The sequence below is a fragment of the Diuraphis noxia genome, unplaced genomic scaffold (genome assembly GCF_037042655.1).
Source record: "Diuraphis noxia isolate RWA-SAM2 unplaced genomic scaffold, SU_Dnox_SAM2 contig0003, whole genome shotgun sequence".
Classification (NCBI taxonomy): domain Eukaryota; kingdom Metazoa; phylum Arthropoda; class Insecta; order Hemiptera; family Aphididae; genus Diuraphis; species Diuraphis noxia.
Genome location: NW_028301713.1, coordinates 14392162 through 14406512, shown reverse-complemented (window position 1 = coordinate 14406512; position 14351 = coordinate 14392162). Strand labels below are relative to the sequence as shown.

Below are 14351 nucleotides of genomic sequence, written 5' to 3'. Positions count from 1 at the left end.
CATTATAAACCTAACCCAAAGTTGAACTAAATTGTTTTGTTATAAATTGAAAAGGTACTCAAAATATTTTTCTGTTGCATCGGAATTTTAATGAATATGTGAAAAAATATTTTAAATTGAATACATGAAATTATAATAAATTAGTATTAATACACGATATTACGTGGTATATTTAATTTCATTAAATATTGTTTTTAATTTAAAAAAACAGGGATTTTCAAAAATAATATCTTTTAAATTTTAAATGTTTTATACGAAATCAAATCAATTAATTCTACAAACGATTTTCTTTTAAACGAAATGACTACATATGAATGTACATTATATTTTATATATTAACATTTTAAATTGAATAATAATTTAATCAAAGCCAGTAAAAGATAAAAATTTAATATGCACTGCACATTTACAAAATACCTAAGATGAATAATGTTAATTTAAGAATTTGTTCATATTTTATTTACATTAATCATTAGAAACTATTTACTCTAATATTAACACTACCAAAATGAACACTAAGTCAACCTATATCAATAAGTACCTACTAAATAGTGACACAGTCTATATATTACTATTATAGTAGTTTCTACCCTTAAACGAGTTTCCCGATCATATTTCGAAAAAAGGACAGATACGCGACCCTAACTCTGAGAATTAGGGTGTATTAGGGTTAATATAAACCATTTAAAATGGCACTAACATGTGCCAAAACAGATGTAGTCTTTAACACTTATTCGTTCTGTCTAAATTATTTAATTTTCAGTTTTCTAAAATAATTTTCAAATTTAAATTAGCGCAATTCAACACATACAGCATATAAATATGTACTATATTGTAAAAACGTATAGTGTTTAATATATACATTTACAATTCATATCGAATAATTCTTTAACTTTTAAGTATGCTAAATACTGCATAATACTATCTATTAATTGTAAACATAATTTATTTAAATTCTGATTTTCAAATTTTGAGATATTTATAACTTGTTATAACTTTATAACATTTGTGCAATATAAACCAAAGAGTGTTTTATGGTAATAAAACTAGATCTTTTAAAATAAATTTCAAAATATTATTATTTTTTTTTTTGTAATTTTTACGCATTAATAAAAAATAAAAAATAATAGTTATCTTAATATAAATACTATTTTAGAAGATTATTTTTAAATACAAAAAACGTACCTAGTATGATTTAACTATATTATAATAATCGAAAACGACTTGCCCTAGAATCAACACAATATAATATATGCACCGTTTGACGTGCTTGTTCGTAATCCAGTTCTGAAGCCACAGACCAAAAATATGTACTTCTAAATTGCCATCAATCATAATAATACTATAGACTGTTTTTCTGTACCATTATTTAAAAATGCATCAGTTTTGGCCTACATGATAAACTGTAATAACCGTCTGTAAAATATAAATGCTAGTATTGTATATGTATATGTTTATGCATATGGAATGTATATATACAGGGTGTCCCGTGAGGATTTACCCATCGCGATATCTCCCAAAATAATGATGATATCGAAATTCTGGTTATGTAGTAAGATTCACGGGGATAATAACTACCTACCATTATTTCATATTCTAATTTATTTTAACGTTTTGGTAAAAATATTAAAAAATATTTTTTTTTATTTAATTGTTTCCAAAAAAATTGACCATAGGTAGCAATTTTGTAGAGCTTATTTTTCGAAAATATTGACGTTTTAAAATGTTATTTTCATTAATTTCCTAAATTCCATTTTTTTTTAGTTTCGAGAAAAACTGCGAATTATTTAACACCGTAATGTTATCAAACATGTGACCTGCCGCGTCGCGCACATTCCCATACGTCCGACCAAATACCTTCCATGTTCCTATAATAGTTATAATCATATTTTATTTCTTCAAACTAGAAAAAATATTAAAATCAGGAAATTAATGAAAATAACATTTTGAAACGTCAATATTTTCAGAAAAATGAACTCTACAAAATGGCTATCTTTAATTTTTTTGAAAATAATTAAATAAAAACCATACTTTCACATTTTTTACAAAAACATAAAAATAAATTTAAAAATGAAATAACTGTAGTTCATATCCCTGTGAATCGTATTATAAAACCAGAATTTTGATATCTCCATTATTTCATGAGATATCGCAACGGGTAAATCCTCGAGGGACACCCTGTATATATCTACCTGTCCTGCCTGTATAAATATTTGAAACGTTTTATCAAAAAACAAAACTTGTTTGAGTTGTATTCTGTAATTATAAAATACCGAAATGCATTTGTTTGATATAATAATAATGGATATATAGAGACTGCAATCTCTTAGAAAATCAAGTTTTTGTAACAACTTATGTGTTATAGGTATACTTATAATAAATAAAAATCAATGTTCTTTAGTTCAGTTCGTACTCTGTTATAGATTTTATCATAGTTTACCTACATATAATGTAGTAAAAAATATATATTAAGACATTATAAGTTCAATTTTAATTGATAAATCATCGACAATTTATGTACATTTCTCTTAGATTTATTACTTTATTTTACTTAATTTGATTTAATATAGATATAAATATAAGATGTACCTATAAACATTTTTATATGCAACATAAAAACGAAATTTAGTAAAATATTTCTATAATATTTATCAAATGTGTCAAAAGTAATATACTAATGCCAATTAAAGAATGAGATTACAAAATTGAAAAAAATATAATTTTATTAGTCTATATTTGAAATAAAAATAAAGTAATATTGAAAAATAAATATTTAAATTTTTTGATTGCTTCATAAGTTTCAATCTACTTTAGAAATTAATAAAGTCGCCTATATGATATCTTATGCGAATATATAATAATAAAATTACGTCGACAGCGGCGCAAGTCATGTCGGTATTGTTTTTATAATATATATACATAATACCGGGTGGGTGGTACGTTGCAATATTTCAATATTAGTTAAGAGTTAAGTGGTAAACACACCTAATATAGAACTGCACGAAATAAACAATATAAAAAAACATATACGAGCACAGCAGAACATAAAGCGTTAGTATTATATTAAAAAGTATCTGATATATTATATTTGTTATTAACGGGGTTAAACATTATTATTGGAAATGACCAATATAAAAATTGTATTTGGATGGACTAGATGGGAAATTGAGTTCTTTGAAACCAGTCTTTTCGACAAAAAGTAAAACGTCATGTAATTCAGAAGAGTATCTATAGATATTATAATATTATAATTCCAGTAAAATATATTGGTATTAATCGGAGTTAAATCAATTATTATACGCTTTCTTAAGATTCGTGCGAAACAGATTCAATTCAAACCTTATACGTATATAATTTAAGAATTTAATATTTACCATTATATGATTCTCAGACTATTAATCCCAAATACTAATGAGATTATGTTGAATTATGTTAATCTTACAAGTAGGTAATCAATTACAAGTATAAATTGTATATAAAATGCACTACACGTCTATATCGGTTGTATTTGTTTATGATTGTATATTTAATTAGGTGTGAATTTTTGTATCAATTTTTCACAGGATATAATGTCGATAACCATTTTGTAATGAAATATTACAACACCAACTTTTTTATACCTAAAAGGACTTAACTTAAAAGGAAGTTCATATAATTTTTATCTTCAATTCCGGGTGCTAGGGCAAAAGTAGTACCCTTGAAAACTCGAAAGGTGGTTGTACGCTAATGTGATGGAACTTACATATTATGATACATATTACGTATACATGATTTTTTTTTTTTACAAGAAAATATCTCAAAAGTTAAGAATTTAAAAATTACTGTTCATAAATAAGTGATCTTAGCATATAAATTTAATAAAGCCAGGTTCTCACTGTCCCGTAGTGTCGTAGCACTCGTAGCTAGGATAATATGTTGAATATATTCAGCTTGTAGGTAACGTGTTGTCAACATTTTAATATATCTACCTACCTGTTTATTAATCATACGGAACATGGAACACGACACACGGTGTAGTGTAAACCCGGTTTAAGAGTAAATAAAAATTGTTAAGAACGGAAAACCGAAAAATAAATACAATAGTAAAAAAAAAACCGGAAGCAAATATTGAAATGTATAAAATCAGTAGGGGAAGAAAATAATTAAATAAAACCTATTTAATTTTAATACGATTGTGTAACAGCATATTATTCATTGTCCATTTAACAATTCATTTAAAATGTAATAGGAAAATAAAAATAAACCAATTACTGAATCATGCAAATACACGATTTGTGTAGGTTAGGTTAGGTAATAGGTATATCGTGTATGTGCTTATGTTAATACTTTAAAGTTTAAATTACCTATAAATTATAGTCTATTGTCTATACTATATAAAGTATATTAAAAACTATATTTGTTTAATTTAAGAAACAGAAAATAAAAATAATAATAAAAATATTTTCGCATTAATAATAACCATATAATTTTATATTATTTATACACATTATACCGATAAGTACCTATATAGTCTATAAAGTATTATAATAGTTATTTGGTATAACATGTCAATTAAAATAATCAGAATAATTATAGTTTTTGATAATTAACATGATATATTTACTATTTAGGTAACGTACTAACATTATCAAAACATTTAATGATGTAAAATTTTAAAATCAAGAAACCAAATAACAGATTACAATAGAAAAAAATATTTCACAAATATCCATGTATACAATAATAGATCATCTAATTAGATTACAGATAGTTGTGACATTCAAAAGAACAACAATATAAATGTATATAATATATATACATATATATATTTATTTTTTTAATCTCATAGTCAACAAAAGAATAATCGATTACGTACTATTTTATCTTTTATGTATACAGTATATCTAATGAGTATTAATAAAATAACAATTTGATATTAAAGATTGCATAACAATACATATAAATTAATATACGGCTTTTTTTATGATTAATTAAACTATTAACTAGAACGGTACTAGTTTCCAGAAAATAAATAATGTGTGTGTTTTTTTTAATTTTTATAATTAATCAAAAAGTATGAGAATTTGTATTAATAATATCAAAATAATTACCTAACACAATCTATAACAGTCATAAATCATGGTAAACATGCAGATCATCGGTCAACATCAATGTATAAAATAATCACAAATTAAAAAAAAAATTGTTTAAACTGCTAAAATTATATTTTATAAGTTTTTATGTGTTTATTTTCTATTTCAAGTTTTTATTGTAGAGAACGAGAACCTTATGTACTACATTTTATGAATGTGATAATTTTACATAAGCTTCTAAATTTAAATCTTACGTTTATAAAAATTAATTAGTTTTAAACAAGGTGCGGATATACCGACACATAACATAAAATAATATTATTTAAATACATAATAATACAATATATTTTCAGTATTGGTACTGATAGTATTCAGTACTCAAGTAACGTATTTTATTTTTTATAAAATAAACAAATTATATTAAGGTATCTACAATATGAAATATAGGGTCTCAAACTACATTTTGAAATTATTAATAATTTACATATAAATGATTTTTTTCACCCATCAAAATCAGTCAGTGGATTTTAATGAAGATTGTAACACACGTATTTTATTATATTAATGTTTGTGTCGATCATTATTATTTAATACAATACAGAATTGGAAGATGAAAACTCGGTTCGGAAAAGAGAAAACGGACACGTGTCGTTCACACTATAGATGAAATTATACACAAGGACATTTCTAACAAAAATAATTGTACTCCAGTCTAACGTCTAAAGGCAATGTTTATAAGACAGTAATAATGTTAATGGATGAATTGTTTAAATCTAAACTTAATAAATAATAAATTGCGGTAAATGCGTTCTTCAAAAAACATTTTTATGAAATTAAAGTTATTCTTAAGTATGTAGGCATTTAAAAAATATAATAATTTTCACTACAATGCAACAACAAGAATAATGCTACAAATAATATATATTTTACCTTTGGTCTATAATAGTATATACAATTGTGAAATATCGATAATCGATAAGTTACTTATTCACTTATCAAACAGTTATTTACAGCTGGTTTCTTTATACGAAATTATCTAACCTAACCAAAACATATAGTCAAAAATGCCCAATACTTCAATTCAAAAGATAGATAATGGCTAGAAAAACCCTCTAAATAAAATTTAAACGTGTTTCAACAACACATTAGTCTGCAAGGAAAATATTGTTATAGTATATACGAATTTAAGCAGTAATATAAAACATACAGATCAAACAGACATTTAGATTTTAAAAATTCAATTGTTATACGCTCTCATTCTTACTCATAAATTATGTATATTAGTAAATAAATCTGATTCATCATGGAATATTGTGCGATTTATCCAATGGGCAGTTGTTTTATCATATTATATATATATATATATATATATATATATATATATATATATATATATATAGGTATTGGGTACCATATATAAATATAGAATAGTATATAGACTATTGACTAGTGGACTATCACTTGTCTTATACGATTACACAATACACAACGACGCAATTTCAGAGTTTCGCTCAATTTAAACACACGAATATCGTGTACTTCAATTATTATTTTCCTTTCGGATTAACAAAACAGTTGATAATTATGTCAAATGATCAATGAATCAGCGAACCTAAATAATAAAAATAAAATTTAGCACTCCAAATCTACTGCTGCATGACAATAGCTAATTCATTACCTTTCACAATATCCGTAAAATAAATACATACCAGATACTTCCATAAAAAACTAATTTTAACAACATAAGAGTTCATAACATATAGGTATTATAATATTAAGATACAGTGATTTAGACAATAATAAATAACAATATTTTAAGAAACGTTACAAAATATATTCACCAATATAAATAAAATCATAATTATTTTTTTAATAAACAAGTTTAAAAATTTGCAAAAGCATAAATATCAACCAAGACACAGAATAATTTATAGGTAGGTATAAAAACATTAAAACATAAGTAAGTACCTATTTAAAATAATTTATGAAACTTAGAATGAAATGTTTTAATAGCAGTTTCAAACTAAAAACTTATTCATTTCTAAAGACAATAATTATACACATTTCGGCATTGACATTTGTATTAACAGTTTATTCACGTCACAAAAAAACAAAACCACCATATTATTTTAAATTATAATATTTCATACCTATCATGTAAAATAATTGATGTATAGTGAGGTCGATATTCTTTTTTAGTATAGAACAATACGACTTTATTTAAAATACTAATAATATTATGATAATACTCATTTATTGACTGAGTAGGATTAGTCCCGTTCTAAAGATATATCTATTAAAGAGTACAATACAATATTATAATAATTCAATTGTTTAAAATGACCGATTGGCCGTGAAAGGTTGATGGCGCACGATTTTTGCTACCCACCAATATCTTGAAAATACATTATACATTATGATAATAACTGTAGATACAGAGAAAATGGGCTCCAGCCTACATAGTTGGGAAAAAGTTATTATTCCTATATTTTACTCTTTTTACTGATTGCATTGCTAGATGATGGGAACACTACTTAATATACAATTCAATGATATTGTAAAAACGAAAAAATATTCTATAATATCCCACAAGAATTAATTTTTCAGATATATACTTTCTTCCTAGTTAAACTCAGCTATAGAATAAGTCAATTTAGATACATATGTAATTTTATCCTTTTTTAACATGATACCATTATCCTACGTTTATTAAATGTTTTCCTAGATTTTATAATCATCAGATTTCATTTTTCCTACGCACATTTTTATTTTTGGTACTATCGTCTACTATTGATATTTCATTATCTGTATACACCTATATTATCAATTATCTATTTCACACTCGTTATGACGTCTACCTAAATATTTCTCGTCTCATAACCTCTTTTATTACTCTATAATTTTGTCTAAATGGAAACTATTCGTTTTAGGATTTTCTCTGTTCAAAAAATACCTTTCTTTTTTCTTTTGATTTCCAATCTAACGATATTTTCCTCGTAAAATCCAAAGTTTAAGTTTAATGATATACTGAGGCATATTACTTGTAAAAATAATAATAATAAAAGTAAATTAATTGTAAGTAAATAATGATTATTAAAATCTAGGTAATGTTAAAGTCTGACAATTTACAACACAAAAATATTTTGGGTACCAACCTATATACATTTAGCTGATATAATATATTAATGAGTTTCATCAAATAAATTTGTGTCAATACTACAATGTATTGTATACCTACATTTCAAAAAAATATGTAAACCAATGTGAAAAATAAAAATCCATTCCGATATAGGTACTTCTATTACTGTTACTATAGTACTTCATTTTAATTAACAAAATAATGATTATAATCCCAATATTTGGCTTATGTATTCAATAATTACGCATGTTACATTATTTTATAAAATAAGGGTAAATAGGGTATCTATTATATATATATATTATATATATATAATTATATATTATTAATTTCGTATACCTATCTTATAAACTTTCCCATATGCAATTAATACCAGAAATACCTATGTTTTAAAATTTATAATATGCTCAAGTCTAAAATTTAAATAAACACTAATTATTAATTAATATCAGACTTAAAATTAACATTGAATCAGACTAAACTATTTTACTGTAAGGTAAATTTGTAATACTTATTAAAATAATTTGTATATTTCTTTAAGTATTATTTCAGACTCTCTCTTAGTCTAGTTCTAATAAGTATTTAAAACTTACACTTATGTATTAATAAAAATAATAGGAAAATAAAAATTTGTTTTCTCGGGCTATGTGTGAGTATACAAATATTTTAATTCCTAACGTTTGTTTCTACATTCTTATTAAATTATAGACTTGATAAATATATTACTAAAAATATTCAACTGATAGTTGTAATAGTGATAAACACGTTTAGAAATAGACATTTATAAAATTAAATACCTTGTGTATATTCATAGTTTGAGTGGAGTTCTTGACACTGTTCATGCCTTGGCAAGTATCTGAGTCTTCGGGTACTATGTACAACCGTATACGGTACATTCTAAGCTCAGAATAAATGGAATTAAAGAAATGTAAATTTTTTACAAGTATAAAATGTACTTTGTAATAAAATTCTATAAGAATTGGACAAAAATTAAAGAAAAATCACAACATTTATGAAACAGGATTTAAAAATATTTACTAACTAAAGACATAATTATTTCAACAAAAATAATATAGTAAAACACCTGTTTTATAAATTTGAATTAATCATTGAAAAACATCGTCGGCCAAGAATAACCCCGGCACGTGAGCCGTAAAATACAAACTGAACGAAAAGACGTTCACGCGCGGTGCCCGTCAATTTCGACACAACAGAACGAGTAGTCTATACAACGGGTAATAATGTTACTATACAACCAGTCACTGGTGGATAGCACAGCTATATTGTATTATAATGCGATTTATAGTGGCTATCTTAAAAGGAGGGAAACGTACTTCCATGACTATACCAGCGAAATTCAAAGAGAAAAATTATTACGAACTCACTAAAATTTGTATCACTATTCACTACACTATACATTTTTGAAATAACCTTATGGTAAAATAAAACCGATATTTTTTAAATAATTTTATTAAATGTTTTCATTAAATATCACACATACAAGTACAAAAAAGATAGTTTTGGATAAAAGTCTGAGGTATACAGAGTATAGATAATTCACTAAGTTTAACAAAAACTCTTTTTTTCTTCAATAACTTAGTCATTCAAAATCTGGATTTTAGAATTTTTAAATATACCTACCTACTTAAAGACCATATTTTAATATCCTTAATACATTTTGTACCTACCTAAAGTATTCTACAGACATGCAAACTTATGTTTTTCAAATGTAAGCTATTTTTCTTTTTGAGTTTTTAAACTGTACTTACATTTTATATTTCAATAAATGGTATTGTATACTTCTTAGATATTATACCTATTTTTTTTTTTTCATTGGGTTTTAGTTTATGCTATTAGAAAATAAAAATTGTATTTACATATTTATTTATGAGCACTATGTATACCTTTGTGTCCATGTAAATAAATAATAATACGACTTTTCCCTATTAGATTATTCAAAACATTCATTTTGACCATCATGAGCCAACTTTAACACAAAATTCTTTTTTAAATCTCCTTATATTTAAACCGAAAAATGTAAAAATTCAGTTTCGTTCTTAAAATATTTAACTCTAAGTTGTAATAATATAAGTACCTACCAGTCCTGCTGCTTCTTTATATTTATCCTCTCATTATATGTTTTAAAATTTCTCAACTGAGAGTTTTACACTCGTAACGACCTCCACTTAGATTTTTTTTTTAGATAATTTTTGTCAGACTACTGGCAGATTAAATAATCAAAATATATAATATACCTTTCGTTGTATTTTTTATCCTCCAAACTTACCGATATTAGATTCTGAACGAAGTGATGAATGTATTGATTTTACAATGATATGTGTTTTTTTTTGTGTCTGTGTACAGCATAACTAGTCGAAATAATGCAACAATTTCAAACTTTGGGGGTGGTTTCCGATGTAAAAGTGAATATCCTTGTTGCATTATAGACCACTGAAATTTTCGATTTTTTTTGACAATTTTTTTTTTTTGAAGTGTCGATAAAAAAATGTTGGATGACCAAAAAAACTTGAAAATTTAATACAAGGTTCCTTATATGTTGTTATTATTGTAACTAAAACAAATTAAAAATCGTCTGTCACAATTTTTTTTTATAAGCGTTTATAGTTCAAATTTTTACGAAATCTGTCGAATATTTGCAAGTAATTTTGAAGTTGAAAAATCATAAAAATTTTTGTGTTTATAACTAAAGATTAAAAATACAACACAAAGTTTTCCATAAGTTTTCCTTCAAGTAGCTATAAAGCAAACTCGAAGCATCATTATAGAAAAAAATTTAAGTGCATTTGAATTTTAAATTTTTACGAAATAGCGTAACGATAACGATTTATCCTCAAACGATTATATACATTTGTTATTCTTCAAAAAGTATAAGTCGTAGATACATGGAAAATTTACCTGTTATTTAGATTGACATTTTTTTTACATGATTTAGTTTTCAAAATATTTTGACTTTTTTTGAGATATTTATATACAACTGAAATTTTTCAATTTCTCTGAAAATTTTTTTTAAGTGTCGATCAAATTTTTTTGGCCCAATCAAAATACTTGAAAATTGAATTCAAAGTTTCTCATAAGTTATTCTTATAGTGATTAAAAAATTATAAGAATACATAAGCAAATTTTTTTTATTATCATTTGAAGTTCAAATATTAACTTAATTAATACGTAAAAATTAAGGCAATGTTCAAATCATCTTAGATAGAAATTCATAAAAGTTTTTCTTTTTAGATCTAAGATTTGAAAATTAAATACAATGCTCCTAACACATTGTAACAATAGCAGTTGAAAAATATTAAAATTACGTGGGCACGATTTTTTTTTTATAAGCATTTAAAGTTCAAATTTTGACTAAATACGTAAAAATTACGGCAATGTTCAAATTATCTTAGATAGAAATTCATAAAAGTTTTTCTTTTTAATTCTAAGATATGAAAATTTAATACAAGGCTTCTTTTATATTTTTACTAAGCAGTTGAAAAATAAATGAAATATATACGCACAATTTTTTTTAACAGCATTCAAAGTTTGAATTTTGACAAAATACGTAAAAATCACGTAAAATCGCAAATTATTTTAAACTATAAATTCATAAAATATTTTCCTTTTATATCTAAGTTTTGAAAATTTGATACATGACTCCTAACATATTTTTACAATAGCAGTTGAAAAATAAAATAGAATAAATTCATGGTCACAATTTTTTTTTACAAGGATTCAATGTTTGAATTTTGACAACAAACGTAAAAATCACAAAAATTCATAAATTATTTTATGCTAGAAATTCATAAAATTTTTCCTTTTATATCTAAGTTTTGAAAATTTAATACATGGCTCCTATCATATTTTTACAATAGTAATTGAAAAATAAAAGAAATGCGTAGTTACAATTTTTTTTTACAAGCATTCAAAGTTTGAATTTTGACAACATATTATATAAATAAATCACAAAAATCACGAAAATTCGCAAATTATTTCAAACTAGGAATTCATAAAAAAATTTTCTTTTTAAATCTAAGATTTGAAAATTTTTAATTATCTATAATATATCCTAGACAGATAAACCGTCTCGGTTTAGAATCGTTTTTCGTATACAATGATACCTATCATTGCATTCAAATTTAACCTACCCTAGTCAGAGGTCCACCCCACCCCCTAATGTACAGCAGAATGATATACCCACTTACCCGCTTTTTTCTCATATAATTCCTAATAAATTTCTTGTAAGTAAAGCTTATTGTTTTTATGTCTGTTTTATATTAATCAAATACCTATATATATATCAAAGTAAAAACAAAAACCACAATATAGAAAAATTTACAGAATCGCAACTAAACGTGCGTTACTATAATGGGGAGGAGGCTTATCTTATGTAAATCTTCTTATTTGGTCTGTCAAAAATAAAATGAAACCGACAATATGCATTAAATGTGTTATTGAGTTAATTATTGAGATAATATAGGACAAATAAGTAATAATAAAAATATAATACTATGGCACAGATGTTTCACACCGTTGTTCGTTAATTAAGCGAATTAAATGTTAAAACTACGATTTGTTATAAAACTAAATTTATCTTTAAATTAAAAATGGGGAAGAGAAGAAATTAGAGTATCTAAGTAGATGTATGGTCGTACATTTAACCCAGTAATGATTTTAAAATGACGTGACTGCGTGCCGCATGGACAGTTCTTTCTGTACATCGATCAATGTTTGGCTTACTGATAGATAACTTAGAGCCTAAAAGGTTAATTATTTCTTGGTGGCTTTAGGACAATTAATTTTAAGTACATAATTTGTATCATCTAACATAAACTTCAAATAGATAAAACTTTTTTACTTTTTTCAGAGTATTTGGTTATTATTATTTGTGAACATAAACACATTGTCAGAACTTTAGTGTAATTAGAAAATTAGAGAATATTATATCAAGAAATATTGTTTTAATAGTTTTTAGGTAATTTTCATTCGTATCAAATGTCAATCGTTCTATTTCTGAATGCGATAATGTTTCAATCTATCTACAGCGATTTCAGATGTGATGTCTTACTGGATCCCAACACAACTAATCGATGAGGTGGAGTTAAATCCTGGTCGCATCTATTTTAAGTACCTACCAATATTGATTATTAATTGTGCGTGACTAAGTTCGGTATTTTGTTTTTAAAATATACAAGGTGATCCACCAAGTATGCTTACTCCAATTTTTTCATTTAATAATGAATTTATTAAAATTCTGATTTTTGAACTTTTAAACTCAAAGAATATGTTTTCAAATTCTTGAACTTGTCTATACTACTTGAAGAGTGTCCCGTGGCGATACAAACTTCTGTTTTTCAAATGTTATCCCCCTATTTTATTATAAATTATTTAATAACTAATTACTTAGAAAATATTAATAGAACTACCTAATTCAAAATTTTAATGAGTAAGAAGTTTCTTAGTTATTAAAATGTTTATATTAAGGATAAATGATTTTAGACAATTGGATTTAATATTTATACTAGAGCACTACAGGAACTATATTTTTTTATAAACATCTCAAAAAGTATCTCAATATTTTGAAAATCAAATGGCCTATAGAAATTGTTAATACAAACATTAAATGATAATTTCTTGTATCTAACAGCAAAAGTTAGAGGTGAATTTAGAGTAATACCAAAACCTAAAATCGATTTTGTCGAATTCAGATTCTTTGTGAAATTTTCAGATTTTTCTCGATTTTTTGTTTGTTTTTCTTGACGCTTTTGAAAAATAGTTCTTACAGGGGTTTTTACTTTTGACCCACCCCCCTCTCAAAGTGCCAACAAGATCAACTTTACTACCTGAAAATATTAAGGAAGATTTGAAGAAAATCGAAAAAATTGTTCCAAAAGACGATGGAGAATACAAAAAATACAAATATCATTGTAAAATCAATAACTTCATTACTACGCTCAGAATCAAAAATACAGCTAATAAACATACATAAAATTAATATGAAGCTGTGGATTTTGATTTTTGGAAAATATAAATTATAACAACGACAAATTGTATTTTTCCTATGAATTGTTGAGATCATTTACTAGTTAATTAAAAATGAACTGAAAGTCACATAAATGTCCAAAAATTAAAAAATTAAT

General features: G+C 24.6%; 1 protein-coding gene across 3 annotated transcripts in view; it reads right to left on the bottom strand.

Moving 5' to 3' along the window:
• The window catches only part of LOC107172906 (rhotekin-like), a 35401-nt gene that overhangs the window by 20183 nt on the left and 867 nt on the right, over window positions 1-14351 (bottom strand). The window contains exon 1 of one of the 3 annotated variants that reach the window (XM_015523216.2): window positions 9009-9341. The exons of the other annotated variants lie outside the window; for them this stretch is intronic. Within the exon in view, the coding sequence (XP_015378702.1) occupies window positions 9009-9107 (99 nt within the window). The 5' untranslated portion in view covers window positions 9108-9341. Of the gene's footprint in view, window positions 1-9008; window positions 9342-14351 lie in introns of those variants that run through there. 3 annotated transcript variants of the gene reach the window in all.